This window comes from Carassius carassius, chromosome 1 (assembly GCF_963082965.1).
Source record: "Carassius carassius chromosome 1, fCarCar2.1, whole genome shotgun sequence".
Lineage (NCBI taxonomy): Eukaryota > Metazoa > Chordata > Actinopteri > Cypriniformes > Cyprinidae > Carassius > Carassius carassius.
This window is the reverse complement of record NC_081755.1, coordinates 31,241,816-31,258,231: the sequence shown is the minus strand read 5'-3', so window position 1 is coordinate 31,258,231 and position 16,416 is coordinate 31,241,816. Positions and strand designations below refer to the sequence as shown.

The following is a 16,416-nucleotide window of genomic DNA, read 5'->3' as shown; positions in this document are numbered from 1 at the left end:
TATCACTCACTGCTCTTGACTGAATAAATGTTTAGTTTTAACAAGAACTAATCTTTATTTCATTTATACAGTGAAGACTATGCAATGCTACTGTACACTCGATCATTCAGTTTCTGTAACTGAATACCTACAAACTTGAAAAAATGACACATCGTTTAATTGCTATCTTTGTTCTATTTATTTATTTGTGCTATATAATTTCAAATAGGGCCCAAGGGTACAACCTGCCCCGGGGCCCCGCGAGCCCCAGCTAAAGCCCTGATTCTGCCTATGATAAAACTGTGCTAGATGTCAGGTTTTGTGAAAGAGGGGCACCAGTAGAAGCTTTTTAGCTGTGTTTATTGTTTTATGTGTTTATCAATATGCATAACAGTGGCTGTAAAATATGTATGTTTTAAGTATGGAAATGACATATTTGAGTTTTGATATTTGGGATTGCACTACTTTGGGTGCTTTCTGCATTTACAAAACCAACAACCAACCACACCCCAGTACCCACTGTCCTCTTTTTGGAAAACGAAATATGGTCACCCTAACATAGTTTATAGACATTTATGGATTACTTTCAAAAGCATACATTTTATTTCCTTATAATGCCTAGGCTATGTTTAGTTGTAGAGATGATGGACTGGCTATTTACTTATACCTGCGACCACACAGGAAGCGGTGTAATCTGATTGATCGATGGATCACAGCTATATTTTAGGTGGGCTGAAATTGATATACCTTTGGCTTAAAAATCGATCACTCATAAATCGATTCACCAACCCAGTCCAGTTCCCAGATCTGAGACCAGACCGAACTGTCGAGTGCCGAGCGTACATTCAGATAGTTGTTGTCATCACGGTCTACATTAACGTTTATGTGAAACTTTCATAATACAACTTAAGACGGCTGGTGTAGAAATAATCAAGATAAATGACTGCATCAGTCCAATTTATTTTTATTAGAAGTCAGTTCTACCAAATCTAGCAGGTAAGACACGCGAGATAAATTAGCATTTGAGGATAACGGCTAACAAACATGCTAAGACTTGTGTGTGTAAAACTGGAACGTGTTCACATTTGATGTTTACGTTTATTTGTATTTGCGTTATATTTCTATGAAGCCCCTCTTTAACTGAATGAGAACAGAGGAAAATATCTCCGCTAAAATGAGTCAGGCATCTTTGGCATGGACTGAATTACTGAATCGTTCAGAAATGTCTTTGTAGGCGTTATTCTAGGTATTTAGACACAGACAGTATGTAACGTTACATATCCTGGTTCGGTATTCTTGCTTTTAGAACAGACATGACAATAGATAATAATAATAATAAAAACAGTATATAACTCTTCAGTCACAGTAAAGGTTAAGTGGGCGTACACTACATGAATTCTATATGACAAACTATTGCATAATAGTATACCTATCATTATTTAATAGTTACAGCAAACGTTCTGTGTGATATTATACTAACGCCTGTCTTGTTTGCAGACACAAGGCGACCCATATGGACCCGACGTCCAAGTCTGGGTTTAATCAGGTGTCAGATGTGGTGTTTGTCATAGAGGGAACTGCAAACCTTGGACCATATTTTGAATCACTTCGGAACAATTACATACTACCGACTATAGAGTAAGAGTTGTCACCTGCTTATTCATCCTGGCATTTGTAATACTTCTGTACTGAGCTACCTTGTGTGATCGCAGGTATTTTAACGGAGGACCACCTGCTGAAACAGATTTTGGAGGAGATGTGAGTTGGACACCTGCTCTTTAAATTAGTTCTGTCATTTCAACATCTGATCATCTTTTTTTTCTTTTTTATAGTATGGTGGCACTCAGTATGGTCTTGTGGTCTTCAACACAGTGGATTGTGCTCCAGAATCCTATGTCCAGTGCCATGCTCCCACCAGCTCCGCTTTTGAGTTTGTCTCTTGGATCGACAGCATCCAGTAAGGGCTGCTGCGATTCCACGATAGAAAAGAGATAACAGTGTGCTTTTGCTTGTTTAGATGAGCTGTTCTCTTGTCCGCTTTGAAGATTTTCATGTTTTAAATGCTGAAAATCGCAACTCTTACATTGATGCTTTCTGCGCAGATTCATGGGAGGCGGAGCAGAGAGCTGCAGTCTCATAGCTGAGGGTCTCTCCGTGGCCCTGCAGCTCTTTGACGACTTCAAAAAGATGAGGGAGCAAATGTGAGTTCTTTATCTTGTTCTGTGGAATCAAAATTCTGCCGGTGACTGTATGTGTTTTCTCATTGTTTCTCTACGCAGTGGTCAGACTCACAAGGTTTGCGTATTGCTGTGTAATTCTCCTCCATACTTACTACCGGCTGTGGAGAGCGTCAGCTACACGGGCTGCACCGCAGACAGCCTGGTCCAGATCATACGTGATGTGAGTCTGCACTCATCTACTCTTTATCAGATGTGTCCTGTTGTAATGATAGATCTGCAACTTTAAGTCACTGGACTTATGTAATTAAAAAAGTGAAAGTGACATACAGCCAAGTATGGTGTCCCATACTCAGAATTCGTGCTCTGCATTTAACCCATCCAAAGTGCACACACACAGCTGTGAACACACACACACACGTGAACACACACCCGGAGCAGTGGGCAGCCATTTATGCACTTGAAAAAATGATACTTTACCTTCTTCATCTCTCTCAAATGGGCCTCATGTCAGAACTTTTCTGTCCTTGTAAAACACTTGTATTGAACCAGGCATCCCAGTGCACCGTATCCCAGTCCATCCCTGCCCACTTTACAAGAGAATTCACAGCAATGCAGCAGCAGTATTGAGTATTATTTTGGATCTCAGGTTAACATTTTTTAGTGGATGTACAGTATTACAGAAATAAAACAAAAATGCAAGCTAGTAAAAACCCTGGTGAGACAATATAATATTTTTGCCTTGATGCTGATCATGCTGGTTGATCCAAGCATAGTCTAATATTATGTGCTCACTGTTTTGTATAAAAGCTGATGTCTGTTTCTGATATGTAGTTGAAATTAATTAAATTATTTTATTGATTTTTTTTTTTGGGCTCTAGCGGGGGATCCATTTTTCTGTAATCGCTCCACGGAAACTTCCAGCGCTTCGATCTCTTTTTGAAAGAGCGTCCTCTGTAGCAGGTGCACCAGAACCCTCACACCCAGACTACAGTCAGGACCCTTTTCACATGGTTTTAGTCAGGGGCATTGCACTTCCTGGTAAGAAAGACACTTGTCCTGATATGTTTGTGAATGTGCAGTGCAGTGATATAACATCAACAGCTTTTGTCAGCAGATGGGACAATAAAAAAAAAAAAGTATTTTATTGAATTATTAGATTTGCTCTGATTAATGCTTTCTCTTACATCTGTGTGTGTCCAGCTGCTCCTGGAGGAGGCTCTGGTGCAGTCTCCCTTAAACCTGTCTTGCCACCTCAGCCTTTGCCAGTGTCCCAGTCTATGGGCTCAGTTACCCAGACTCCTCCTTCCCTTCCACACCAGGTGTGTGTTCATGCAATTAATACAAATATATAACTTCATTACATATGCACTAGGTCAAGGTTTCCTCCCCCCAAAAAAATACTTGTATTCAGCAAGGATTCATTGAATTGATCAAAAGTGACGGTACAGACATTTATTTTGTAAAGGTCTCAAAATAAATGCTGTTCTGTATTGTGATTTCGACGAACATTAAGCAGCACAGCTGTTTTCATCAGCAGATCAGTCAATTAGAATGATTTCTGAAGGATCACATGACACTAAAGCCTGGAGTAATGGCTGCTCAAAATTCAGCTTCGCCAACACGATTCACATTTTTAAATATAATTATATTGCTGTTTTTGCTATTTTTTTTACTAAATAAATGCAGTCTTGGTGAGCACATGAGACTTTCAAAACCATAAAAAAAATCTTACTGACCTTAGGCTTTTGAATGGTAGCGTATATATTTACATGAGTCTCCTTCTAAGTGAAAGATTTCACAAAGCTAGTTGATTAGGGTGTCGGATGATACAACTATAGACCCCTATTGTTAAAAAATTATGGCATTTATGGATTAATATCTTTGAATTTTTTTGTGAGATATAAAAGCTTCATGGTGTTAAAATGATACAAAAATGGTAAAGCATTTTAGTACATGGTCTGCTGTAGTCACATTAAAACTTATAAAAAAAGTATATCATTATAGATATATAAAGACAAATAAGCCTAATGAAAAGCTGATTCAGAACAGAGAAATTGTATAAAATTGGTTTGCCACAGGGAAAATGGGGACAAAATGGAAAAACAGGAAGCAAAAATATTTGCATGTTTAATGAGCAGTTGACTAAATCATTGGAAGGTGAGGACACTGCTATCTCACTGCTTCGGTGATGTAGAGTAATCAGAGCGCTTACCTCAATAACAGGCTTATCTCGGTTTGCTCTTTCTGTGCCTAATTGGAGGCACATTATTAGTAATTTTCAGCATACAGAGCCTCATTTTGAGTCTTAAGATTAAGACTAACTGCTGTTATAATCTGATTTGAATAGATCTAAGTGGTAGATGAGATGTGCATGAATGCATTTGTATTTGGTGGAAGGATCTGGCTTTGTTTTCAAGCACGGCTGTGCACACTAATGATAAGACCTCTGTTGCATACACTCTCTTGTCCTAGAGTTCCTCTCTAAATGCGGCCCATGATGCAGCACAGAAGGTGCTAGATGCAGCCACTCTGCAGCAGAAGAGCCGATGTGAGTCGAATTTGAGTCCCTTTATTCTTGAATCTTCGGCTGTGTTTGTCTGCTCAGTGTTTCATTATGTTTTCCATATTTGAAAACACCATTTGCTTAGTTGTTTATGTTTTGTTCACAGTTCCTCAAATGCAAAATACTCCCTTCAGCCAATCACTGGCTTCAGGAGGTAAACCCAATCTATCTACAGTTACCACAGTGTCACCACAGCAACAAGTTCCACCTCAGCAACCTCCGCAGCAGCCACAAGTCCCACCACAAGGTCCACCTGCACCCAACCAGCAACCTCCTCAAGCCCCTCAGCCACAGCCCACCAATCAGCAGACGCCGCCAACACAGCCTGGCATGGTCAGACTTGAGAAATGTATTTCTGTGATTTCTGACTTATTTGGACTCATTTGGAGTCTGTACAATTTCAATATGTTCTTGTTTTTTAGGCAGCTGTACCTGCACCTCAAGCTGGGGCACAGCAAGGTGTTGCCAATAAGATTGTAGCATGGAGTGGAGTTCTAGAATGGCAGGAGGTGAGAAACTATACTAGTGACGTCATAGCAATATCTTAAAGTCTTCTTCAGATCAGTTTTGTGGTTTCCAAATCATAGGGACTTCACTTGGAATCTCTTGCTTTATAGAAAGAGAACAATGTCCTTAGATACAGTATGTTGCAGTATTAATATGTGTAGAAAAATCTGAATGTCGAGGGATAAACAATTCTCAAGGCAGGTTTGGCTAAAAAAATGTTCTGTTGCCTGAATGATTAAAAAAAATATTTATATATATATATATGTCTGTGTGTGTGTGTGTATAAAGTCATCACATCAAATTTATGTTCGTTTACAAATGACAAATGCTTATAGGCAACTTAATCAAATAAGTAGACAACATTGTCTTTGCTTGTAAAACAACTTACAAGACTAAGATATCCAGGAAAGACACATGAGTTGCTGAACATACTCTAGACCTCAAAACTAGACACACTAACCTCAAGAACGGTGATAACCAACACATGTTAAAAAGATGAGTTCTTTACATCACAGTGCAACAAATAACTATTAAATGAAGTCAGCAAACAGCAGAACAATAATCCTATAACAGTAATTGCATAATTTATTCATGTTGCAATGCATGCTCGGAACTCACAAAGCCTTAACATTTCAACAGTATGAAATTCTTTGTTCAGACAACTGTGTTTGACTAGTTGGGGCAACATTTGGGGTTATTTTGTTGGTCTGACAAGGTAGTTTCAAGAAAATAGCACTTTTTAGTATTGGAGACTCAAAAGGTTTCGTAAACTGGAAAATGTGCAGTAAGAGTGTAGTAAGAACAGAAAATGTCCCAGGATTATGTAAAAACCTTAAAGGGTCACCAAATATGTCGTCAATACATTACTAATAAAGCTTTGCAAGCAAGTGTCGTTAATGTTAAGTAAACTAACAAATAATTAGGAATGTTGCTTTGGCAACTAAAACAAAATATTTTTAAACTATTGAATTACTTTAAAAGTATATACATTATAATATATCAATTATAAATTGTTATACATTATTTTTAAAATGACTGAAACTAATATAAAACCAAAACTAAATGGAAATTAAAATAAATAGATTGTATAGATAATGTTTTACACATGCCTCACAGCTGAAAGGGATCTCAGTTAATCTCTTTAAAAAATCTCATAACTCACCTGTGATGAAATGTTTTTTTTTTTTCTAGACTTTAAAAAAAGGATTTATTTGATCTGGTAAAGCTATCTAGTCGTGTTTCATTGATGTATTGTTAGGTGACCCGTGGGTATTGTGCCTCGGGTGCCATTTGCAGGGACTTTAATGGGATCAATGATGTTTCTTGATTTTCTGCTTGATTTATGGGAGAGGCTTTCTTTTTAGATGAATGAAACTCTATTGGCTATTCTACAATGGCCTAAAGATCATCTCAGCAACGAATGATCCCAAACGCACAATCAGCTATTGAAATGATTTGTTTTGACACTGGGTCAACCCAAATGATCAGGAAACAAAAACACAGACGCACATGCCATGATCATTATCACCATCTGGTCAATAACATGCCAGCAAACCAATGTGCGCTTATCAAGCATGGCGGCACGCTCGGTTGTTAAGGCCTGTCGTAGAGTCACCATCTGGATGATGAGTTCCCACAGTTCTCCGCACACTATTCACAAACACAAACACTGCCAAGCTGCACTGTGTAAATTAAATCAATAGTAATTCTGCGCCAAAACTCTGTCGATCTGCAGATGAGTCCTGCATTTTCTCCACACTGTCCATTTGCAGCGATACTGTGAGGTGGATTTAGTAAAGATGTCCAAAAATTCTAAAATCAATATGTTGTTGTGTTGATTGAGTCATCAGTTTTAAAAAATGAGGTTCCGTCAAATATTCTTAAAATGGTCCGTTTGCTCATTAGTTTTGATTTGACATAATAACGTTGCAGCTCTTCCATTGTCAGTGTGATGTCTCTTGTTCTGGAAGTTGCACACACAGGTTGTATATTTCTCTGCCTTAAGTCCTACCGTCCATCTCTGCCAGCAAGGTCTTTTTACTCTGTATGTTAACCTCTTCATCTTATTTCTCCCTCCCCTTGTCACCTCTCCCTCTGTCTCCATCAATCACCGCAGAAGCCCAAGGCTTCCTCCATGGACTCCAACACAAAACTGACGCGCTCCCTGCCCTGCCAGGTCCAGGTCAGCCAAGGGGAGAATCTGTGAGTGACTCCGATTGGCTCATATTTGCATAATGTAGAATATATGGTAGAGATGCACAGAGAGGATTCTTTTTTTTTTTTTCTCCTCTTTTGTTTCAGAAATACAGACCAGTGGCCACAGAAGCTGATCATGCAGCTCATCCCTCAGCAGCTCCTGGTAAATGTGAATATAGTGTTTCCTGCAGGATGTATTACTGGACTTGCGAAGGAAGCAAGGATTTCTTATTCTTGTTCTCCTCCTCCTATATTATCTCCTTCATTATCTTTATTCTCAGGTCCTTTTTCTCTTCCTTTCCCATCTTTTTGTTTCTTCCTTACTCTCATCATCATTGCATTTCCTGTATCATCTTCCCTTTTTTGTTCTTCTCAGTATTTTTCTCCTTTTCTACTCCATTGTTATCTCCTCTTTTTTTTTTACTCCATCTCTTCCTTAATCATCACCCTTTGTACATAACCTTTACCTTTTCATTCAATCATCTTTTCATCCCCTTTCTTTTCTCCTCTTCCTAAATCACCATTTCTACTTTTCTTTATCTTTTTTCTCTTCCTCATATTTTTCTCCCATTTTTTTTTTTTACTCATAATTGTCATCTCGTCTCCTGTTTCCTCATCATCTTTTTCTCTTCTCTCTCATAATTCTTCTTCTACTCCTCCTCTTTTCTTTACCATCACCCTCACCTTCTTTCATGTTGTCCTTCCTCTTATCTTTCACTCCCCATGCCGGACTATGCATACTTCTCTGATGCACACAGTATACAAAATGCATTGTCAAATGAGTAGACCATTCATTACATACTGTACTCTTTGCACAGATTACTAACTTTAATTATACTTAAGTTAAAAAACATACTATAATTACAGAATTATCGCATGGAATATAAATTTAAACTCTCACATAACTTTTAAAATTCATGTCAACCTAAACGGCATATATTCATGCTGAATTGTGGTTGGTCAGACATCTAGGTCACATTAATGCAGTGATGGTTCCTGTGTCTTGTTGTCTTTCTATAGACTACTCTGGGCCCTCTGTTCAGGAACTCTCGTATGGTGCAGTTTCTGTTTACTAATAAAGATATGGAGTCTCTGAAGGGACTGTATCGCATCATGACCAATGGATTTGTGAGTACAGTAACAGAATCATAGGCTCAGTCAGTTCAGAATTAATAATCAAGCTACAACCTTCTCATGTAGGCCAAGTTTTTATGTTCTCCATGCATTTATCTATATTCTATGCTATATTTAATGTATATTTCCCATTGAAGATTTCTAAAGAAAATGTAATAGTGTGTAATAACAGTCTTCATCCTCTTGGGGGAGATCTTCCTCTGTTTTTGAATGTTAGAAAGATGTTCATATTTAGCCATGAATAATAATAATAATAAAAAAATTCACATAGCCAGCATTTCCTCTGAAAATGAAAGGCTCTGAAATGAACCTTTACCCTGGAGCTAGATCCCTTGACGCAGTCTAAGAGATCCTTCAGTAGTGAATCACCATTAACACTGATTAGGTTCAGTCTGTGTCTGGGAAACGGCTGCTTAGTTCATTTTAATCCTGTCTTAAAATATGATGGTGTAGGCCCAGGCAGCTCTCCAGTCACTCTAGTTGTGTGTGCTGTCTAGATGTGTGGATTGGGACATAGTTTGATGTGTATTGTGTGTGTTTGTGTAGGCTGGCTGTGTGCACTTCCCCCACAGTGCTCCGTGTGAGGTGCGTGTGCTGATGCTGCTGTACTCGTCTAGGAAGAGGATCTTCATGGGACTCATCCCTAATGACCAGAGCGGATTCGTCAATGGCATTCGGCAGGTCATCACTAACCACAAACAAGTGCAGCAGCAACGCTCGGTGAGTCACAGGAAACGGTGTAGTCTTCACTATAAACAAACACAGTTATTGATATAAAATGGACAGAACAGCATAAAAAAATGCTCACCTGAAATCTCATCTCTTGCACTTTGTGAGCAGCTGTCCCTGGCTCTGCATTGATGTTGCACACACAATCCATATGGCACCTAAAATGAACACTTGTTAAGTTGTCATTCACTTGTCATTGCTTTGGCAATTTAAAACACATGCCTGCTGATCGATAACTATTTTAGGACCTGCAACATAATACAGGTTAAATTACCAAATAGTATCCCTGACACATGTCCTGCTTGGCATCAACTTGCCAAATATTGAAGATCATACCAGCCTTTCTAGAGGAAACTTGAGATGAGGAACCTGTTTTACCTTGACAATATGTGACCCCGGACCACACAAAGGGTCTATTTTTCTTAAATTGAGATCTAAACATCATAAAAAATATGAATAAACAAGCTTTCCATTTATGTTTGTTACACCAATATTTGGCCAAGATACAACAACAACAACAAAAAAAAAAAATCAGGAATTTGAGGGTGCAAAAATATTGAGAAAATCGCCTTTAAAGTTGTCCAAATGATGTTGTTTGCAATCCATATTACTAATCAGAAATTAAGTTTTTATATATTTACTGTAGAAAATGTACACTATCTTCATGGAACATAGTTTTTAATTAATATCCTAATGATTTTTGGCATTTAAAAAAAAATTGAGCATTTTGATCCTTACAATGTATTGTTGGCTGTTGCTGAAAATATACCCATGCTACTTATGACTTATGAATTAGGAAAAATTATTGAATTTCAGTCTTAGAGGAATATTCTAGTAACGCTCAACCGACAGTACATGTGGCATATTTAAACTGCTCACCTTTTGGCAAAATTAGCAATTTTTAATGCGAAATTGGTGATCTACATGGTTTGTCCAGATCTGAAAAGTTCTTGTTTAGGACTGTGGAGATGTGAAATAGAGGGGTGTTCTTGAGATCTGCATGTGTTTGTTTAACTACAATAACATCTAATCTTGTGGCTGACTCCAGTTATCATATATGTGTAGTTTTTTTTTTTTTTTTTTTTGAAAATGGAAAAGCGTAATACTATAGCAGTATTACGCTGGATGTAAGTTGGTTACATGAGGCAAAACAAAGGAACTCCCTAATAAGATTGATTTACAGGCCAGTGAAGTCAGAATATTTCTTATAAAAATAATATATAAAAGTCATATTTATTTATTTTTATGTTATTTTATCCATCAAACAGGATTTGTATACACTCAAAAAGAAAAAACAATGAATTCTCAGGTGCGTAAAACAAAAAGGAGGAAGTTTTAGTCCAACAGGTAGCTGAAAATTGTCTGCACATTGGAAAAATACAGACCATAAAATGTCTTAAAAAATGTAAAAAAAAAAAAAAAGAAAAATACAAATAAAAAAAACCTTTTACTTCCATTTTTAGCTGGCTCTTTTTTTAAGAGGTGAGTTGAAGTAATTGTTTTCAACATTGTGCCACAAGTGCTGTTGATTGAGCTTAACTTGTATTGAACCTAAAATACATCACTGCACAAAAAAAATAAAATAATTGTTTTCAAACATGAGTGCACATACATAAAAAATTAATTATACCGTCACACACTTGAAAATGTGCATGCCATGTGAACTCTAGCATAACAACATGTACAATTATGAAAACCTACTCACACACAAATATATACCTTCATGAGAGAACAGCATTTTGGGACACTTAAATGAAACAACCAAAAAATTAGCCTAAAGTGTGCTTGTTTTTTAATTGTTTTATTTTGGTGCTTTTTTTCTTGAATTCTGTCATTAATCCATCGCTTGTCTGTTTTCTCAGATGAACAATGCTGTTCAGATGCAACCTGGACAGGTCCCACCCAATCAGAACTTCCTCAACAGACCGCCGGGCCCCATCCCCGTTACGCTTGGTAACGTGCAACAGCAGGTAAAGCAGCAGTGCTTCCCCCATCTCCTCTCTTCTCTCTCCCCTGCCCTGCTCTCTCTCTCTGTCTGTCTCTGGCCCTGTGCACTGGCCCTGTTTGCATTTCTCCTCGGCTTGAATATGCATGCTGTTCTAAACCCTCCTGGTCTCCTCCTCTCTGTCCCTCTCTTTCTGCCTCAGTCTGTGGTGGTGGGCTTGCCCTCCGTCAGTCAGGTCATACTGATGGAGGACCAGCAGAGACAGAACAACATGGTGAGAATCAGAAACATAATTCTACATGCATGCACGCACAAACACACACACACACACATGTAGGACCATGTTTCCTGCAAGCACAGGGATTCGCTGCTTGATTTTCTGCCATTTCTCCATCTTGTGAACGGCGTTGTGTATTAAAGGGGACATTGCAGAAAGAAGTCTCTTATGCTCACCAAGGCCACAATTATTAGATGCCGTAAAAACAGTAATATTGTGAAATATTATTACAGTTTCAAATGTTAATATATTAATATATTTTACAGTGTAATTCATTCCAAGCTGAATTTTCAGTTACAGTCTTCAATGTCACATGATTCTTCAGAAATCATTCTAATATGCTGATTTACTGCTCATGAAACATTTCTTATTATTACCAGTGTTGAACATGGCTGTGCTGCTTCATGTTTTTTTGTGGAATCAGTAATCATTTTCAGAACCGCAATTGTTTAAAATGGAAATCTAACGGACATTAAAAGTCTTTACTATCAATCTCAATCATTTTAATGCATCCTTGCTGAATAATACTTTATATCAAGGTGTCCTTGTTGCACATTACATGTGCTTATTATTAATGCATATTATTAATAATAACAAATTATGCATAATTAAATGTAAATAACCATAAAACTAATCCTAAACCTAACAATATAGTAAGTACATGTAGTTAATTAATATTACTCAGTACTTTAATGTAAAATTATACTGCAACAAGGACACCTTAAAATTATTATTATTATTTTTTTTTTTACTAACTCCAAACGTTTAAATGGTAGTTTAAATCTAGTCCATATATGGAAACTAAGCTGCAAAAACTGATTATTCAGAATGTATAATAGTGTCGATGAGCACATTAACTGATATGACCACCTATATTTCATCGACAAATCAACACCTTTTCAGTATTCAGTACCTTTGTAGTATAGTTCTTATTTCAAATGCAAAAAGGTTAGCCAAACATAACAGATTTCATTTACATAGAGGTCTTAAAGATGCAGTCTGATTAAGGTTCAAGAAGAGGGTGGTGTCACATTACAATAAAGTCAGGTGTACTTTGCAGCTTATTCTAAGTAAGCCCTTGCTAGATGGCAACCAACATAAACACAGCACAACCAGTGTAGTCCATCCCATTCCTGAATGAGTCAATCTTATAAATCTTATAAAAGCCTAATCCAGCCTATTCCTGTACAAATCAGTACTATGAGTCAATTATTTTAGTGCATCTAAATAAGTGTGACCTGTGTAGTCAGATTTCTCAGATGTAAATGACCCACACTCAAAAGAGCCTACTCAAAGTGAAGTGAAGTGAGTGAAAAAGTGAAAGTGCAGTGACATTCTGCCAAGTATGGTGACCCATACTCAGAATTTGTGCTCTGCATTTAACCCATCCGAAATGCACACACACAGAGCAGTGAACACACACACACACTGTGAGCACACACCCGGAGCAGTGGGCAGCCATTTATGCTGCGGCGCCCGGGGAGCAGTTGGGGGTTCGATGCCTTGCTCAAGGGCACCTAAGTCGTGGTATTGAAGGTGGAGAGAGAACTGTACATGCACTCCCCCCACCCACAATTCCTGCCGGCCCGGGATTCGAACTCACAACCTTTCGATTGGGAGTCCGACTCTCTAACCATTAGGCCACGACTTCCCCAGGGGTCCTTCATTTGGGGAATTAGACTACACTGGTCATGCTCTATGATTTGATTCACTGAAAAGAATCGACTCTTATGAGTCATTCATATGGAAATGGAATGGATTACACTGGTTGCACTGAAATACATTCCCTAATCAGTGAGTCTTTTGAGTTTGATATTTTAAATAAAATGAGAAACGTACAGTGTTACAAGTGTATGTTTCATGTTTTACCTGAGGCTGAGATTTTCAAAAACTATTTGTTCTTATGATGTTTAGTTAAAAACAAATTAATTTGTTAGTAATTATATATATATATATATATATTTATTATTTATAATTTATTATTTTTATATATATATATATATATATATATATATAATAAATGCATGAAATATGTTACTACATTGTTGTATTATTTAATATATAGTAACTGCATTTAATCTGTCTAAATAGCCTGTAATCTCCTGTGGGTTCCGTCCATAGAATAAACAATTCTGCTTGTGAATATCTAGTCCTTTTTACTGTGTCAAATTAAACTCTGAATATCTGTGTTACTATTGGTCCATGGGCTGAGACTAAAAAGAGAGTGGGAAATGGTTATGTAAAGCTAAGTTACAACTGTATTTGGTGTGAGAAGCCTTGACATGAATTATAAGTGGGCTTCTGGGAAGAATACTACAAAGTGTGGAATATGTCCCTTTTAATACCTTTAACGCAGTTACAGTGGCTCTGTATTCACAGTTCTCTCCCCTGAGACTCGCACACAGAATTAGCACTTATGTAACACAGTGTTTTACAGCAGCCTTTTCATGTCCACTTACTTTCTATCTTCATCACTGTGGTTTTGCTTTTCATTAGTTGAGAGCAGCCGCAGCAGGTAATCAGCAGCCGCCGGTCACAGGTGCTCCGCCCAATCAGGTGGGCCAAGCTCAAGCCCAGCCCCCTGGTGGGATGCTGCGCCTCCCAAACCCAGGCGCAAACCCCCAACTCCGCAGCCTCCTCCTCAGCCAACAACCTGTAAGTGTGTGAAGCCCTTCTATAGGACTTCCTTAAAGGGATAGTTCACCCAAAAATGAAAGTTCTGTCATTAATTACTGACCCTCATGTTGTTCCAAACCTGTAAGACCTTCATTCATCTTTGGAACACAAATTAAGATATTGAAGAGTTGATCGCTTTCTGAGCCTCCATAGACAGCAAAACAACTGCCACAGTCAAGGCCCTGACATGTAGAATGTAGTAAGGACATCATTAAAATAGTCCATGTGACGACAGTGGTTCAATCTTAATTTTATGAAGCTACGAGAATACTTTTTTTTGTGCAAAGAAAACAAAAATAGCAACTTTATTCAACAGTTCTTCTCTTCCATGTCAGACTTCAATGCAGTCACAGTAGGGTTCGGATGCCATCGTCCATTGCCGATGGCTGACAGATATCACAATGTTTAGCCAGCATCGCAGTTCTTTCCTCCTCCTCTCCCGCAATCATAGAGCACCCCCCCCCCCCCCCCCCCGATATCATCATCCATCGTCCATCGTCCATTCACTATAGACATCGTCTGATTCCAGACATGATGCATAGACATCCCCCAACTCTAGTTCACGACAGTACCACATTGCATGCGTATGCAATCCTCTGCTTGCAAACAAGCCGCGGCGCTTCTAGATCCTGCATCAGCAGCACCACACATGTGTCGTGGTACTCTCATGAACGTGCGTCGAAGAGTGTTCCAAAGATAAACGGAGCTATTACAGGTGTGGAACGGCTAGAGGGAGATTAATTAATGACAGAATGTTCATTTTTTGGGGGGTGAATTATCCCTTTAAGCTGCGGTCACACTGAAACTTGAGCATGTGGAATTTCTACAGATGCGGCAAAGTTTGTAATATGACGCCACACACTGCATCATCTTAACATAATTTAACTCTTATTTCCTAATTAAACCTATGCTGCATAAAAATATGCATTCTGCTCCACTTTACTGCAATCCTGCGTATTTAAAGTTTGCATTCTTTTAATCCAGATAAGAGGGCACATTGCGATGCATAAATAATCTATAGGTTGCACGTCTTCCTGTGATATGAATTCACAGGTCAAGAGGTCACCAAACTTGAACTTTGAAACGCAGCAAAATTCGCCTGAGCTTGCATTTCCTGTCTCCTGCATTTGCATTCATACTGTAAAAATTCCAAGTCAATGGAATGAAAAGTGCCATTCATAGTTAAGCTTGCTTTTATATTCCATAATCTCTCTCTGCAGCAGGGTGGGATGCAGGGCATGCAGGGAATGCATCCCATCCAGCAGATGGTCCATCCTGCACCAGGAGGGGGCGCTCAGATGCAGTCTCAGTGGAGGCAGCCTCACCAAGGTAGCGCTTAATTTCCAGTACAGTATCATTAGCACAATTTATTTTTATCACATCTGTTGACCTCGTTAATTGTGTAAGTGATTTCATTTATTTGCTGTGGCTTGTACTGCTATTTATGTTTAATCTTTTTTTAAACCTCTTAGATACATTTATGCCATAAGTTTTATATTCCCACAGGTACGCTGATGATCCCTACAGGTCCACGGGGTCCAGTCTCACAGAATCCTGGGATGCCTCAGGTGTCGAGCGTAATGGAGGATGAAATTCTTATGGACCTTATCTAAGGACTGCTTTACCCATCATTCTTTGCCTCAGAGGTTTCATTTCAGAATACTGAAGTCAACTAAGCTCTGTTCTTTTTACTTTCTGTTAGAAGCTGATGCATGGGGAAGATTAGAGCTGTCAGAGTGAGATCAGGAGTTTGTTTTCATACTCACGTATTCATTGAGGCATTTACACACAAACCTATCAGCGTATCATTAGAGCGGTAACTTGATTCTACATACAGACGGACCAAAGAGCAAGGCGGTCCATCACTCTACACCTCCTCTCGCCTCAAAATTAATTAAATGAATCCGGTTACTATTGTATTTTTATGAAAGTTTTACTTTCTATCGCTTTTACTTTTTCTTAATTTGTCTTTTGAAATCTAGCATGCTGTTTTATGAAAATGAATAAAGTTAATTTTCTCTAGCAATTTTTGTGTTTGAGGTTTTCCTTAAAGTGATAATTCACCTACATAAATTAAAATTGCCATCATTTTCTCACACTCATGCCGTTCCAAACCCTTTATGCATTTGGTTTCTTCTGTAGAACACACAAAAAAACGATACTTTGATAAGTTTTGATAACCAAACAGTTTCGGTTCACATTAACTTCCATTGTATTTTATGTCCTTACA

At 38.2% G+C, this 16,416-nt stretch overlaps 1 protein-coding gene across 5 annotated transcripts; it reads left to right on the top strand.

The window, feature by feature from the left end:
• Positions 1-779: 779 nt before the first annotated feature.
• On the top strand, positions 780-16,212 carry LOC132145125 (mediator of RNA polymerase II transcription subunit 25-like). 5 transcript variants are annotated; one of them, XM_059555907.1, is made up of 20 exons: positions 780-975; positions 1,477-1,617; positions 1,692-1,737; positions 1,812-1,936; positions 2,082-2,180; positions 2,259-2,379; positions 3,038-3,119; positions 3,360-3,478; positions 4,632-4,707; positions 4,829-5,055; positions 5,145-5,231; positions 7,346-7,431; positions 7,531-7,588; positions 8,446-8,553; positions 9,106-9,279; positions 11,151-11,258; positions 11,436-11,507; positions 14,007-14,165; positions 15,407-15,515; positions 15,693-16,212. In XM_059555907.1, the coding sequence occupies exons 2-20, from the start codon at positions 1,493-1,495 to the stop codon at positions 15,797-15,799; spliced, it is 2,088 nt and encodes a 695-aa protein (XP_059411890.1). In that variant the 5' UTR covers positions 780-975; positions 1,477-1,492; the 3' UTR covers positions 15,800-16,212. The 5 variants fall into 5 exon arrangements, with proteins under 5 accessions (XP_059411890.1, XP_059411872.1, XP_059411862.1 ...); XM_059555889.1 differs by having other exon boundaries at positions 781-975; positions 3,038-3,197; positions 7,349-7,431; XM_059555879.1 differs by having other exon boundaries at positions 782-975; positions 3,038-3,197.
• Positions 16,213-16,416: the final 204 nt, after the last annotated feature.

What these genes read in the sequence shown, in the direction of transcription:
- LOC132145125 (XM_059555879.1), top strand. Translation starts at nt 1,493, where the DNA reads ATGGACCCGACGTCCAAGTCTGGGTTTAATCAGGTGTCAGATGTGGTG. An exon ending in TCTTGGATCGACAGCATCCA is followed by an intron (nt 1,937 to 2,081) that starts GTAAGGGCTGCT and finishes CTTTCTGCGCAG; the next exon opens with ATTCATGGGAGGCGGAGCAG. An exon ending in CTCCTTCCCTTCCACACCAG is followed by an intron (nt 3,479 to 4,631) that starts GTGTGTGTTCAT and finishes CTCTTGTCCTAG; the next exon opens with AGTTCCTCTCTAAATGCGGC.